We start from the raw sequence: 15,917 nt of genomic DNA, 5'->3' as shown, positions 1-15,917 counted from the left end.
CCGCGCTTGCGCACCGGGGCCGGCTGGGGGGGCAGCGATGGCGGCGGCGGCGCTGCGGAGAGCGGCGGTGACAGCGGGCGGGGCGGGGCGGCGCCGAGCGCTGGGGTGGCCGCGGCGGGGCTGCGCCGGGCTGGCGGTGGACGACGCCGTCAACGGGCTGAGCGACGAGCAGCGGCAGGTACGGGCGGGCCCCGGCCCCGGCCCCGGCCCCGGCCCCGGCCCCGGCCCCGGCCCCGGCCCCGGCCCCGGCCCCGGCCCCGGCCCCGGCCCCGGCCCCGGCCCCGGCCCCGGCCCCGGCCCCGGCCCCGGGGCGCGCCTTCCCGCGGGGGTGTGTCGGCCTCGGCGGCCGCTGATTGGCTGCGGCCGCGGGGAGCTGACCTATCCCCGGGGCGCTCCCATGGCTCGCCTCCGCCACGTGTGCGCCCTGCCCGCGAGGCCCAGCGGGTGGTCGGGCCCCTGTGCGCAGCTCGGGGAGGGGGGGGGGGCTGCTGAGTGTTGAGGCTCTGCGGCGTTGTTCTCTTGGTCACCCAAGGACCTGAAGCTTTAGGGTGTTAGTTCTGAGCTTTACGGTTTGCTCGTGTTCGACGCCTTGCCTGCTGCCAGCCGTCATAGTATTTATTGATTGCCCCAGGGAACGGAATGATAGGCAGCGTCTTCACATGCTTCTGCCAATGAAACTTTGCGTTGGTGCTTCTCGGATCTGCAGCTATTGCCACACTTGCTATGTAATTATGACAGTGCAAGTGTACAGGTGTACAAAAAACTCGTTCATACTACTTATTTTCTTACTTGAGAAGTGGAGTACTGTAGTACTTACTACTGTTTTCTTTACCTGGCTTGTGTTTGTGATTTATAGGCTCACCAGCTTGATGTTTCTGTGTGCTTCTAAATTTAACAAGTATAAAAGGGAGAAAATAATCTTGTAACTTGTGCGTCTCTTGTGGAAAAGTTAAGAGAAGATCAGAAACAGATTTTCAGTAATGTTAATCTGTAAATTAAGAGCACTTGTAACTGTTATAAGCTGGTTTAGTGTGTATGGGATGCCTGTCAGAGTCTACCCCCATCCTCCCACAGTCTAATGATTAACAATTTTAAGCTATTTTTTTCAAGCTTTATGCTCAAGTTTACTGCTGTCAATTTTGTTACAATGGAAACTTTAATATTTAAAAAAGGAGGGAAAAAAGAAAAGAGAAAAGCCCATCGACAGAGCAATAAACTTGTTTGGTGGTACTGGAATCCAATGTCTGGGTAGCCATGGAAACTAACATATCTTTTTAATCTGAAACGAGAGAAAGACAGAGCAGCTCAGGCATATTTTGCTTTGCTGCATTTGCTGCTTCTACAGGTTTTGGTTGAAGAGCAGAGGGTTTCAGTCTCTGAATGTTCCTTCACCAGCATTAATGTGTGGGAATAAAGAACCAAGAGGGAAAAATTGGATTTTTAAGCTCTACTGTAATATCTATACAAAGTTTTTAAATGTTCACATTAAAAACACTTAAGGTATTGTATAAGCTTCTTTAGAGTGCATATAGACTTCTGCAGAATGCGTGTAAGTAATTGGATCTTAACATTTAGAAGAACTTTGAGTTCATCTACATTTAATTAAATGAAACCATCGGCAGGTACTCTATGGGGACAATGAATCATGAGCTCTGTTCTCCAGTTTTCAAAGTTTCCTGACCCAAACATCCCCTGAAACCCCAGTGCAGGCAGGACATAGTTCCCCAGCACACTCTCATGCTGGGGTAAGATTAAGATAACTGTCAAGAGGAACTTAAGTTCTCTCTTGAGGACTTCTCTTAAGTCCTCTCGCAAAATGGCTAAAGGGCGTTTTGTATTTTCTTTCAGATAATAACCTGAAATACTGATTTCCTTATGATCTTGTGCTTCTGGGTTTGAGATCATGGGATTGCCTGTCAGGGGAGCACTGGAAGGATCCTAGAGAAGATGACGACAATATATTAATGGGGTGTAATGTATGCGTTTCTCCTCACCTCTTTTCCCAGCTTAGACAGACCATGACAAAGTTCTGTCAAGAGCATTTGGCTCCGAAGGCCCAACAAATTGACCAGGAGAATGAATTCAAAGGCATGCGGGTAAGTATTTCATGCGTGCCTGTGAAATAGGTGGTAGTCTGTACTTTGATCTGTATGTAGGCTCAGACCAGGAATTCCAGCCCGCACCACAGGAAGATAAATGTCAACTCTTCAAACTTGTAAGCTACAGAGGAAAAAAAAAATAAATAAAACAACTTTAGTTTCCTGTTTCTTCTTTTGTTAGTTTTTAACAACTTGGGGAAAGACCGAGCTAGTGTCAAATTAAAAAAAAAAAAAAAAAAGAGATGGATTGGTAATGGTCTTGTTTGGATTCTCTTCGTGGTATTTCTGCTTGGCCCTGTTCAAAGACTCCTTCTCTAATATGTGTGTTGTACTCTCCTAGCTAGGACTCTTGTTGTGGACAGCCCGGATATCTGAGCTTCCTCTCAAATTTGCTTTGGAAATACTGTGTGCAAATGCAGAAATGTAGAATGATATGACTGTTGAGCTGAAAATTTTCTTCCTAACAAAACCAACAAATTCTGCGCAAAAGAAAAGGTTTGATTGATAAAAATTTGATTGATAAAAAAAGGTTTGATTGATAAAAATGAGAGACCTCACTGTTGGTTTTCATAAGCTCCACAAGATTTAAAACGTTCAGAACATCTGCTAGGATTTCCTACAGCTCTGATGCTGATATTTTCAGGGCTGTGTGAGCGGCTTTGAAGTTAGCTATATAGATTTAGTCTGGCGTACCAGATGTCATCCAGTGCTATTGAATAATACTTTTTAAAGTCTCTGGAGGCTATTCACAGATAACTGTAATCACTGGCCACTGAGTCCATGTGGGAAGCATTCACCTGCGTGTCCATCCCCTAACGGAGGAGAGCCTGCAGCCTGAAGCAACACCAGAGATGGCTCACCTAGCACGTGTGACCTTCGATGGTGGTGTCCCTTGCTACTGCGCTGTGCCACAGCTTCTCTCTTGCTCTGTGATGCCGTGTGCCCCGCACAGCTGATGTCTGTGTCTCAAGTCAGGCAGCGGCTCCATGCCTCGAGCTGCGTGGCTGCAGAGCAGCGGTTAATTGCGTGCTGCTGTTGCAGGGCAGTAAGTCTGGGCGAAGGGAGGAGCTGGCAGTCAAGGACAGGCTGCCCTCTAGCAGATGGACTTTGTAGGGTGTGTGTCCAGCTGCACACAACTAAGCAGCCTTATCCAGTCCCCGCGTGCCTCAGGTCTCCCAGGAGGCTCAAAAGCCTAGAGGCTCGTGTATGGAGCGGCCATTGTGGATTCAGCTCTCTTGGCTTCACAAGTCCAGAGTGTTCACCAGAAATCATCATTTTTTATAACTTTTCTAATACTTTTGCCTGCCTCAGCAGTTGCTTTTCCTGACCCAGCTGTAGCATTTCCTTTTTTTTTTTTTTTTTTTACATAATCTCTCACAAGGAGGTTTCCTTGGCTTTACTCACCAGTTTCTGGTTTTACCCTAGTCTTAAATTGTTCAGTGATTGCAGCTCTTCTCAGTACTTTTCAGGCCTTCAGTCACGGATAACTTATTCTAGCCATGGCAATCACAGGCTAATAGACCTACACAGTGCTGCCAAAGCAGCATGACAAGGTTGTGTGAGGTAAAAAGCAAGCATAAATTTAAGACATGGCATCCTAAATTACCTTTAGCCAGAGACAGCACATGAAAGCCTAGAATATTTGAAGGTAATTGGAGGTTTTAGTTCATCTAAATTCTTAAACTGGGTAATGTGTTAAAATCTTAGGACCTGTCCTTCCCAAATTAAATGTAGGCTTGTGAGTTGCCTCCCTGCATAACTGGAGTCCTTAAGCCTGTGTGGGTTCTTGGTTCGCAGCATGGAGCTGCTGCTGCAGGAGGAATGGTACTGATGTGATTATCTCTGAGGTTTCACACAAACAAGGTAAATCAGTGTGTCCAGTGAGCTACCTGGGAAGACTTCGCACCCTGCTGCCCTGACCACACATCTGGACTGATTTCTTTTGTTGTGTATTTGTAGGAGTTTTGGAAGAAACTTGGGGAACTGGGAGTTCTGGGGATCACAGCTCCTGGTAAGTGTTTTCCTTACTCCTACCATCTGCTGGGTGATTCCTCACACAAAAGAGAGATGACTGAAACTCACTCCTCGTCTGTGATGTGACATCTGTTTTTGTCCAGAAGTTCCTGTTTTCATGTTTTTTAAAACTCTTTGCACACTTCTGTTGTTGTTTGACAAGGAAAAAGGAGCTTGATTCAGTAGACTTCTGGACAATTATGAAATGGCTTTTGCAACTTACAAGTACTGTTCAGAACTGTTTTCTCCAGATATACAAATAAAATAAACACATACAACTTGAATGTGTTTGTGCTTCTCCCATATGAAGTGTTTGCTTCAAGTTTTGAAGCCTGAGAGCTACAGATAAAAGTATCCTAGAGCAAGCATCCATCTCTAATAGAAGAAGTTACAGGGTATAAAACAATGCTGTGAAAAGCTGTGATAGCTAATGGAGGGCTGACAGCATCCAACCCATCAGAAAAAAAAATCGGGTAAATCTTATTCAGCCTTGTCCAGGTTAGTTGAAAAGTGTTTTGATTAATGTTACAGATTACTGAGCCTGCCGTGGTCATGCTGAATGCACTAACGCAGTGTAATGAGGAGAAGCCCTTAGTGGAGAAAAGCAGCCAATGGGGCCTTTATTTCCCCATCGTAAAGTCTGTGTTTCTAGATGTGTGTGTGCAAAGGCTTCTGCAGAAGCAAGCTGAATAGCAATGCGTTGAAATAATGCCTCTGCATTTCTTTCCGTGGCACCAAGTCTGCTTGAAAGAGTCTCTATTTCTGCTTTCTTTCTCTTTACTCTTCCCAATTTACTGCTGCTCCTGTTTTTTCTCACTCTTACCTTCTTTCTTCTTTGATGTTGTGCCTGAGGCTTACAGCAGTTTCCCACACTATAAATAAGCTATCCCCTCATGAGTCCTGTCTTTTTTGATTTCCTGAAAGATTTACCTCTAAAACCTTGCTATGCCCAAATGTGCAATTTTTGATTGTATTGCGATGTGCAGTTTCTTTATTGGCATTGGTTTTGCTGTAGGAGGTGGAGGCTGGACCTGAGGATGTGAAGATAATGTGAAGTCTTATGGGAGTGTGTGGTCAATTAAATGGTGTGCTTCAGCACCAGTGGGTCAAGTCTATTAAGGAAACATTTTAAATAAGTGCTTTTTACTTTATTTTTAAAACTTAGTAAACTGTGTTGCTTTTGGGTAATTTTGTATTTATTTTTTAGAAAAAAAAAAAGAAATGCAAATACTTTGGAATAATCATACAGGCACATCATATATAAAGAGTAATTTTGAAAGGGCACCGTCAGCCTAGATCACTGTAGCTTGTATTATATAAATAGTTGTCTGGTAGGAATATTTTCTTGTACCTCTTGCAGTACAAAGTAGTTATGTACTTGTACTGCTTACAGCAGGCAGTTGCCTTTCCTGCATTGAGGCGATAGCGTCCAACCCAGCAGGCAGTATAGAAAATCTTTTGTTTTGGCACACGTGAGAAGGGGTTAAACCCATCTTTCAGGATATTGAGAGTAAAAACCCAAACCCTGATTCAGGGTGGAGAGGTGATTTCAGAGGATAAAGAGCCCTGCAGATAAAGACAGCAGTCAGAATGAGTGACGTGGGAGAAAAGCTACATCTAATGGTAGTGGCTGCTGTATTAATTCAGGTTAGGGGCAGTGGCTCTCTTTCAGCCCAGGTTATGCACTCACTCATCTCTGTGGTCGCTGCACGTGCAAACATAGTTGCTCTTACTGTTGCTGCTGCTTGCTTACAGCACTCTTGTTGATGACTAGTTGGTGCTCGCAGATTATTTCCCTGGCTGGTTTGTGGTGGCTTATGTCCTCCTGTTTTAGTTCTTATCAATACAATCACTTGCTTCTTGCATGCTAAGCTGTTACTTTTGGATGAAACTGTGTTTGTGTGTATACAAATGTCTGTGTAAGTAGATGTATTTATGCAGGCTGTCAGCTGCTCAAGGCCATCATGCATTTCTCAGCCACCTTTTTTTTGTTCTGTTTTGTTTTGTTGCCTTCTCCCTCCTCGTCTCACCCTGTGTATTTAATCTTATCAGCCACTGGTTTTGGACTCAGCTCAGGGTGCCCATCTGGACTCGCTGTTACAACGGTTGTGTTGCTGTCTCGCTTAATCTCTGAAATCCACATTCTTGCTGCTGTTGAATTACAGCAGTTAAATTTTAGGATCATTCTCATTCCAGACCAGTCGACCCTCAAAGTGCTGATCTCCTGCATGTTTGTGGGCATTAGAAGTCCCTAATACCCCAGATCTTAGACCAGTTTGAGGGTTCCTTTTTTTATTTAAAGGTCCTGGTTAAGACAAACGTAGTTGGACTTTGCAAACTTTGCTCCTTTTCCCCTCTCCTAATACAGGTTGGCATTTTATGATTTAATTCTCATGATGGTATTAACGTTGCACTTAAGGATAGTTGCCAAGAAAGATTTCTTGCTGTGCAAGTGTTGGTAGCATGTCTTAGGTATATCCTTACTTGTTTATATTTATGAAAATAATATTATATATTTATGAAATATATATATTATATATTTATGAAATGTGCTTTACAAGAACAAATCGTTATCTATTGTGCTGAAGAAGTAATGTTGCTGTACTTTTAAGATAAAGCTCAAATTCTGAGAGGATGGGGAAAGCCAGAGGTGCCCAGCTCAGAGAAAAAACAAAAACAAACAAACAAAAAAAAACAACAGCAAAAACCAGCAGCCAAAACCAGCAGCTCTCTTGTAACTGTCTCAGATCTCACTCAAGACTGAGCCCAGCCCTGGGGTCTTGTGCATGTGTGCTGTGTCCCGTGGTGGTTAACGTGAGGTTTTTTCTTCTCAGTGAAGTATGGTGGGTCTGCTTTGGGGTATCTGGACCACGTGCTGGTGATGGAGGAAATTTCTCGTGCGTCAGCAGCTGTTGGGCTTAGTTATGGAGCCCACTCCAACCTTTGTATCAACCAGCTGGTGCGGAACGGCAACGAAGCCCAGAAGGAGAAGTACTTGCCCAAGGTATAAGGCAGGATGGGGACTGGAAAGCATCCTGGTTTGGGTGGTGGTTTTGGGGACGAGTAGGGGGAAGGGGGTTGCATGCTTTAAGGAAGTGTTAGGGAATACAATAGAATTTGCTGCATTACAAAATTTGGGACACTAAAATACAACAGTTCACTAGATTTAATGTTTTTGCTGTTGCTGATCTGGTCTGTCACTACCCATGTTTTCTGAAAGCATGTTTTTGTGCCTGGCTTCTTCTATCAGGCTTCTGTTTGTAGTTACAGGGGTGAAGAGTCAGAGTTACCACTGTATCCATATGCTTATGGAATGAATACTTTTTTAATGAAAAAGCATACCTTTCTTGCTCAGTGTCTACTTGTTTCACGTACGCAGCAATAGAATAAAGCCCAAAAAAACTTTGTAACAAAAAAAACAAGAAGACCTGTGTCCACCTGCTATTTTAGTAGGAGTGTGGGGAGACAGGGCTATGGGAACACTGCTAACAACTTCCCAATCTCTTTTCACCCGTCTTATTGGCCTTTTGTGTTCAACAACTCTTGTTTATCTAAAAGGGCAGTTGTGAAGTGTGGAGCAAGGAGCTTGTGAAAGGCATATGGCTGCCTGCATGGTTCTTTTGGCACCTTCCTGGAGGTAGCTGCGTGCAGCTCTGTTTATAAAACACTCACTTGGATGTGAGTTGAGCCATCCTCCTACTCCCACTGTGATTTGGTTCTGCTCCCTCAGCACAGCAGCACAGGGGAGCTCCCTGTGAGGACTCCACCAGGAGCAAAGTCTCTTTTTGGCAGCTCTTGCATGGAATAGCTAGTATGGAGATACAGCACAGAAAAAGAAGTGGAAGGCACCCTAAGGAAGGAGCAGAAACAATGCTACTATTCCACCTCTTTTTCTTTTATTTGTCTCTTCCAGCTAATCAGTGGGGAGCACGTTGGAGCCCTAGCGATGAGCGAGCCTAATGCTGGATCTGATGTTGTGTCCATGAAGCTGAAAGCAGATAAGAAAGGTAAAACCTGTCAGGTGCTTCCTGGGTGGGTAGCCAGCATAAATGCCTCCTGTAAACTTAAATTAACCTCCCTAAACACCGTTCAGAAATGGTGCTTAGCCTTGGATTTACCAAGCAATGTTAGTGGCCTTGTACTACCTCCCAGAATAATCTGGGGTAAAGCACGCGTAGTGAAAGTGATAAAGCAAGGTAGTGAAGACACAGGATGGGTGGTTTCATGTCCAAAAGTGGACTTCTGATTGTGGTGGTGGAATAAGGTGGTATGATGGACCTAGTGCTAGGAGCCTTCGTTTGTCAGGGATTCATTAAACTGACTTTGGACTCCAGAAATGAAGGAAATGAGTTTTCTTGAGCTTGAGAAAGATTCGTTCGTGCTGTTTGTGGGGATCTTAGAGCATCCTTGAAAGCCTGTTTTGAAACAAATGGGGTGAGGATGTCGGTGTTGCTCTGTCTGTTGTGAGCTAACACACTACAATTCTGTGCTTCCAGGGGACTACTTTGTTTTGAATGGGAACAAATTTTGGATTACCAACGGGCCCGACGCAGATGTTCTCATCGTTTATGCTAAAACAGACCTTAATGCTGTACCAGCCTCCCAAGGTATAACTGCATTCATCGTGGAGAAGGTAGGTTTACATTACTGTTTAGTAACTCTCACAATTTAATTCTAGTTTTTGTTTGTTTTTTTTTTTAAAGCTACCTCCTTCAGCCTAACAGGCTTGTTTAGAAACCAACTAGTTTTATTTCCACAACTGTCACCCCCTTTCTCAAAGACACACTATTTCCTGCCTGAATTTTATAAATTTATGCGGTTAGGCCTCTGCCCCAGTGATATGGCATGTTGCACTGCCAGCTGGGAGCTCCTGGATTTTGGCATCCAAGCACATAGCCAGCCTTTTGGGCTAGAAATGTGGAGAGAACGGACAAGATCCTAATAAAAATGGACTTTGTTTGTTGCCCAAAATTGCCAAAATTGTTGTCAGGAGTTATGGAGACCCTGTAAATCTGTCCTACTGTCCTGTGACCTATCCCTGCATTTTTTTTATGTCAATACACTGAAATAACTTTTTTCGTTGCCCCCCCCCCACCCCCTGCTTTCACTGCCCTTTTGGATTCCTGCAATGACCCAAACATGCAAGTAAAAGTGATCAGAAACAGGACTTTTGATAGGGACCTCTTGGGAAACAGGGATCTTTTGGGGTCTTTCTTCCCTTTTAGTTAATTGGGGCTATGCTAGACACATTTTCATCCCCACAAGGAAGACAGGAAGCTGTAATAAAATAAATGGTACTGGAAATAGAAGATCTCAGATCACTAAACCTTCTGATGGCCTTACCTGACTGAGAGACTAGAATAGTTCAGGCACTGTCAGTGCTTGCAGTCCTTGCTGTAGAAAAGTGCTCATGTTGGCAGCTGGCCAAATCTCTATTTGCTTAATATTTATGTGCAACAGAAAATTAATCCACTCCATTTGAACAGTGGATCCACTCAGTTTGCCACGTGTCCACGTTTCTCTGATTATTTGCTTCCTGCTTGTACTTGTTCCTGGTTTTGTTCCCACAGTGGGCACTTCTTTGACTCCCTTTTGGTGCTCCACATGTACTCATGTGGTCAGGGAAATTTCACACATCTGTAGTGATTTTTTTTCTTTCAGAACTGAGAGATTTGAGACTCAGTTTTAATGTCTTGGCTTCTTTGCAGGGAACCCCAGGTTTCAGCACAGCACAGAAGCTTGACAAGCTGGGAATGAGAGGGTCTAACACCTGTGAATTGATCTTTGAGGACTGTAAGATCCCTGGTAAGCTGGCTTCAAATCATGGCAGTATGCATGTGGGGTGGTTCCCTCTCTTCTTGCTTAGATAAATCGGATCACCAATTACATGCATGTTCAGACTGTGACCTAGAGGGCTTTGTAGATGGTTATCTGCTCTTTGGCAATCTCCTAAGAGCTGGTGAAATTGGGAAGGTGCAGTCTGATGGATTCCAATGAACGAGCACGTCCCATGTTAGATCACTCTTGTTTCTCCCTCAGGGACCTAACTCAACCACTGCTTTTACAAAGCCTAGATGAGGCTTTCAGAGAAACTTCTGATTGTTTCCATTAGAGCTCCCCAAATAGTACATAGGAGAACTTATTTGCCTTGAAATTTCTTTTCTCCAAAAATGGTTGAAGGCTACCTGCCAGCCTTCTGGTTTGTTTATAACATTTTTGAATTCTTGTGGTGTCAGGGCCTGAAAATAAATGTCCTTTCCGCTGTTAATACAGCAGGGGCAACTGTAGTGGCTATTTTTGTTGATAGAAAGTTCACAGCCACTCTACAGCAGGGAGAGGAGATCCCTTATCTGAACTCCAGAAACTCCCAATGGCATGTCTGCAGAGCAAGCAACTCCACTGCTCCCCATACACAGAACAGCTGCTTTGCAGCCTGTGGAAGGGTTTCAGTTGAAATCTGACATTTCTGACTTGACTGAATCCCTCCACTCTGACATCAGAAAGGCCAGTACCCGAGTCTTCAGATCATCTTCTGGGTAATCATCTGCACAGAACAGCATGTTCTCATGGTAACAAGATTCCATTTTCTGATAGCTCGGAGAAGTACATCGCTGCATGTTGGAAGTTAACACACTTTGCACTATGGCCATTAATGCTGCTTCTGATTTTCTGCATTGGGAGCTGAAGCGTTTTGCTGTTTCATATGTCTGCAGGATCTTTCTCTCACATCAAAATGTCTTCCTCTAGCACTGCAATTCCATCAGCTTTAAAATACAGGGGGTTTGTTGTCAGCCATGCTCCACCGAGTGTTTTTTCTCATACTTAGTGGATTCATTTGGTCATGTTGCTTTCATAAAAGTTGGTTCAGAGTGTCAATTTTCATTGCTGCGACATGCAGCCAGCAAGCCCACCCCCTCCTTGTGCAGTCAACACACATCCTTCAGCAACCTGTGTACCTATCCATCCCTTTTCCCAGGACGTACAGGAAAACATTCAGGCTATTTGGTCCTTTTTGTTTGTTTTCAAGCTATAAGATGTCATTACTTATGAACAGTTACATCACTTTATTATTACTGATTCTGGCATTTGTGTTCTGTTCTTCAAAGTGATGTTTGCTATTAGTGTTTTTCTTTGTTTCTGGATGTGTGGGGGGGAACAGATGCTGAGTTTTTTCTCCGAGAGCCAAGCATCATTCTTCCTCTTTTAAACTCATGATCCTGGTCCTGTAGAAACTGCACTTTTCCATACAGTACACCAGCACGCTCTTCAACAAGCAGCAGAAGACAATGCAGTCCTTGAGCTTCTGCCACTGAAAGAGATTATTTACTTCAGGAGATTAGCTGCACGTGTCCACAAGTCCTGCCACATTTTCTCATTGCATATTGAACCTCTTGGATCTCTTGTGATCAAAGCCTGAAGCATATGTCAGTTCTTCTACGGGGCATGCTAAATGAATAATCTCTGTCCATCTGCAAAGCAGAGTTGGTAGGCTGTAAGTTCTCTCCTGACAGTAGGAATACAGCCTTACTGAGATGAGCCTTTTGTTCCTGCTTCTGTTTATATTGTTAACATCAGTGCATGCTTTAGGTTGTCCCACAATGACATGGCTTTCAGTCTTTTTCTCAGCCCATTATCAAATGTGTTTTTTTTTTCTGTTCCATTTTCATCATGTACTCATCTTTGAAAATGTGTATTTGTAACAAATGCAATGTTCTGCTCAGTTCCCCTCACAGAAAGGGTGATAAGTTTGCATTTTCCAGTCTCAGAAGGCCAATGTATAACCCCAACACGTGCTGAGTGGTGAGCTTTGGTTGGTTGCCCATGCAAGTTTTGATTCCTGTATTAGGAATGCCCAGTGAAGTGACCTGAGTATATCAAATGAGAATTTGCATTCATTTCAAATACCATCCGATGTCTGCTGAGTGTGGTAACACCTTTTGGTCACTGTCAGTTTGGGTTAGATACAAACTAATGGGATGGTGAAGAGGGCTCCCAGTTTGTCCTCCAGGCGATTAAGTCTCCTATTCACATTGATACAAATGCTAAGCTGGAAGGTCTCAGCTCAGATACACTTTATAACCATTTACTGCTTTTCCTTTTTGGCTTTGTATGGATTGAAAAGATATTTCAGTGGCAGGGAGTGTATGCATCGAATCTCAGCCTGTCTAGTTTGCCCTGAATGTTTACATCTCAAGCCAGAAAGAAAGTTGTGCATGAGTAAAAGCTTGGTAAATTATTTTCTTTTGATTGCAGCTGAAAATATCTTGGGGACACTGAGCAAGGGAGTCTACGTTTTGATGAGTGGGCTGGACCTGGAGAGACTCGTGCTGTCTGGTGGGCCACTTGGGTAAGGGTTTGTCGTCTTTCATAGATTATAAGGCTGGAAAGATGGTTCACAACCACCTAGACCAGTGGGGTCTCAAGGTGGGATCACACCTCTCCGTAGGATACTGGGATGCTGGGGCAGCTTTGGAGAGAAGAGGAAAGTGTGGCTGGAGGAGGTGTCTGGGTTGGAGCTGTATGAAGGAAGCAGGATCAGGGAGATCTGTAGCTTCTGGGAACTCATTAGCTGTGTTATAACTGCTCTAATGGGCTCCTGCTGGAGAGTGCTCAGCTCGGCACTCCTAGGCAGCTGCAGGGCGCTCTTCTTTTGCTCTGCGTGTGCTCCGTCTTTTCTGTTAGCTCTCCTCACCTCTCCGTTCTTCATGGAGCCTTTCCTCCATTTGAAAGCATCTAGGTGAAACATGCTGAGGGCTAAGGGATAAAAGAAGCAATGCAAGAAGGAAACTTTGGGAATCCCTGCCCTCTGGTGTTGCGCAGGCAAGATGGTTCTCTGGATTGATCATCCAGAACATGGTTTTGAAAATGTTGGTCTTGACATAAATGTTACCAGGAGTGGTAAGTCTGCTTCAGTCCCTGAGAGCTGGGAATAGCCAGCTCTGCATTTGTGTTACTGATTCTTTAAAACTTAAAAACACTATCCAGACTGCCACACAGAAGGATCGTCAGACTGGATAAAAGGTTTGTTATTTGCTTACTCAGTCCTTAAGGTTCCTAACAACTTATTTTTCACTGCACAGCCCCTTTGTCTCCTCCCAAGTGGTCTCTCTGTGCTAACCCTCATGTGGACAGATTATCTTCCACAAAGCAGGAAGAGGGTTTTTCACCATTCTTCTCTACGCTTTTTTTTGTCATCAGTTAATGCTCCTTCTGTTGGTCTTCTCTGGAGACATAAGGCAGCACAAGCTGTCCCAGCTACAGCTGTAAGAAAGCTCTTCAACTCCCCATCTCATTTCCCTGAATTAAGAAGGTAAGGCCTTGCCACCGGATGTCCCAAATGAGCAACGTGGAGAACGCTGAGGAGAAAATATGGCCTCTTGGATTTTATAGCATTGTTTGAGTGGAGCTATAAGAGAGACAGCAGCAATTATTTTATTTTTTTTAGGTAGAAGAACCTTTTTGCCTTAGACTGAGCTTGCAAGATTTCATCATTTTTTTCTGTTGATTGTTCTGTTGTCTTCCTTCTCCTATCTGTGCTTTTTCTTAGGATCATGCAAGCTGTTCTTGACCATGCAATTCCATACCTACATGTAAGAGAAGCATTTGGACAGAAAATTGGCCAGTTCCAGGTGAGACAGAAAAGGAGTTAGAAGTTTTTGTCTTTCTTTTTTTTCTTAGAGAGAAGATGGGGAGCTCTTTTATGGAAGGGCTTTTTGTGGGGAGGTAGTTCAGAGTTTGTACTAGGGCTGGGAAGTAACAATGTGGTTTGGAGGTGAAAGGATCTCTGAGCCTGTTTACCTGAGGCCACTCCCCACCCTTACTCCCTGTGGTATTAAAACGTGAAGTTTTAACAGCTGTAAAATGGATCTCATCTTCTGTGACGTGCAGCTCATGCAAGGCAAAATGGCTGATATGTACACGCGGCTGATGGCATGCCGGCAGTACGTCTACAACGTGGCCAAGGCCTGTGACCGGGGCCACTTCAACGCAAAGGTGAGCTTGCTCCCAGGTGGGCTGTGTCTGCTGGGGGAATTCCCTTTCCTTCCATCCCACATTGTGAGAGGGTGAATGTTCTGTATGGGGGTTAAAATGACGTGCTCACAGTTCCCCAGGTGCTGTTTTTCCCCACTAGAGAAAAAGAAACCGCAGTCCTACAAGGGAACAGATTTAGCAGGATCAGTAGGTGTTTATTGGAAGCCCAAACACAATATCCTGCCTGTTGTACAGGGCTTCAGCAGTCGTTCTGAGGTGTTATTGCCTCTGCACACCAGCACTGTCACCACATGCCTATTGAAGGAGAGGACTGAGTGACAGAGCAAAGCCCTGCATCCCAAATCAAATCACATTGGTCTCCTGTGGGCATGATGTGAGAAGGACCAGCTCCCCTGCTGCACTTGTTTTCCTGTCTTCACGTGGCCCGACACAAATGCTCTGCAGTGACAAAGACTGCCCCAGCTTCTTGCTTGCTGGGGAATGAATCCCGTGCCTTTGTGAGGTGGTTCGGGCTTGTTAGCAGATGTATGTGAAGTAATGAAAAGGTTGGAGAAGGGCAGGTGGCATCTTTCCTGACTCTGTCATGGTTTCTGTCTCTCCTTGCAGGACTGTGCCGGAGTGATCCTCTACTCAGCAGAGTGCGCTACCCAGGTGGCTCTGGATGGGATTCAGTGCCTCGGTAAGGTGCAGTCTCTGGCAGGGCTGGTGGCTTTGAGTGTGCTCTCTCCTATCCCACCTTCATCCCCTGAAACGAGAGAGAAGAAGCAACTCGTGACATCTTTTTGCTCATAGGTGGGAATGGTTACATCAATGACTACCCGATGGGACGCTTCCTGCGTGACGCCAAGCTCTACGAGATAGGGGCAGGCACCAGTGAAGTGCGCAGACTTATCATCGGCAGGGCATTCAATGCAGCTTTCAAGTAATGTCTGCCAGGGAAAAAGGCAGCACCCTGACCACCGTGAGGCCTTTGACAGTAGATACAGCAACGCACAACTCTTTTCTTCCTGTGATTCTGGGATCGTCACTCGTGGACTCTTTCCGACCTGCTTTGTGAACAGATGCTGCTAGACTGGGCTTGGGCAGAATGAATCAGTCTGTAGAAGGGAAGGAGAAAAATACATACTTTTTTCTTCTCGTCAGCCTGATTCTCAGTGTTGCAGAGCTGAGGTTCATCAAGCTGAGGTTCATCAAGGAGACGTGTTGCTATCAAAGCAGGCTGTTGAGCAGTACATCTGGAACAAGAGGCGGCCACTGCTGAGCACAAACTCAATCCAAAAAAGGGATGAGGGAACAATTTAGTTCTCTTTTTAAAATTGAGTGCCATTAAATAGCTAGCATTTAGCATGCTACCGCTGGAAAGGGAAATTTCCCATTGTGACCTTGCAGTGGGATTGATAACTTCTGTTCTGGGGAACTCAGCCACCTCCGTGATGTGGTTGGCGTTATCGTGAATGCTTGAGCATCATAGCTGCACAACTGGTGTGTTAGGTGATGATTCTTAAAATCATGTTAAAATACCACATCTGTTTCTTTGCATACTGCCTTTCCTATTCCTGCTGCTTCTCAAGATATTTCAATGCAGCCCAAAGTCTTTGCTTCTCTGATTGACTGCCTCCTGCTGAGTTATTCATTCCGATGTGTCACTATCCATCATTCTGGGAACAGTTAAAATGTCAGACCTGTATTGTGACATCCATGAATGAAGCAGGCAGGAGGAGGCTGACTTTTTAGGTTGGGGTTATTTGTTTTTGTTTGTTTTTTCTTTTTTTTTTTTCTCTGAAGATTGTTTTTTTGGCAAAAGCGTGCGTT

The 15,917-nt window shown here is 44.7% G+C and overlaps 1 protein-coding gene across 1 annotated transcript; it reads left to right on the top strand.

Annotated features, from left to right (window-relative positions):
* Nucleotides 1–20: 20 nt before the first annotated feature.
* IVD (isovaleryl-CoA dehydrogenase) lies at nucleotides 21–15,712 on the top strand. Its single transcript, XM_035539928.2, has 12 exons — nucleotides 21–178; nucleotides 2,007–2,096; nucleotides 4,059–4,110; nucleotides 6,947–7,116; nucleotides 8,026–8,119; nucleotides 8,609–8,745; nucleotides 9,821–9,917; nucleotides 12,366–12,459; nucleotides 13,660–13,741; nucleotides 14,001–14,105; nucleotides 14,712–14,784; nucleotides 14,898–15,712. Exons 1-12 carry the CDS (start codon nucleotides 38–40, stop codon nucleotides 15,029–15,031), a joined length of 1,269 nt encoding a protein of 422 aa, XP_035395821.1. The 5' UTR covers nucleotides 21–37; the 3' UTR covers nucleotides 15,032–15,712.
* The last annotated feature ends 205 nt before the right edge of the window (nucleotides 15,713–15,917 follow it).

Source organism: Cygnus atratus, chromosome 5 (genome assembly GCF_013377495.2).
Source record: "Cygnus atratus isolate AKBS03 ecotype Queensland, Australia chromosome 5, CAtr_DNAZoo_HiC_assembly, whole genome shotgun sequence".
Classification (NCBI taxonomy): Eukaryota; Metazoa; Chordata; class Aves; order Anseriformes; family Anatidae; genus Cygnus; species Cygnus atratus.
Note: the sequence above shows the minus strand (reverse complement) of the source record. Positions and strands in the feature narration are given on the sequence as shown.

Bases quoted from the DNA above. Each gene is read 5' to 3' on its own strand.
- IVD (XM_035539928.2), top strand. From the start codon at position 38: ATGGCGGCGGCGGCGCTGCGGAGAGCGGCGGTGACAGCGGGCGGGGCG. The intron at 8,746-9,820 runs GTAGGTTTACAT...GCTTCTTTGCAG, and splicing joins CTGCATTCATCGTGGAGAAG to GGAACCCCAGGTTTCAGCAC. The intron at 12,460-13,659 runs GTAAGGGTTTGT...GCTTTTTCTTAG, and splicing joins CTGTCTGGTGGGCCACTTGG to GATCATGCAAGCTGTTCTTG.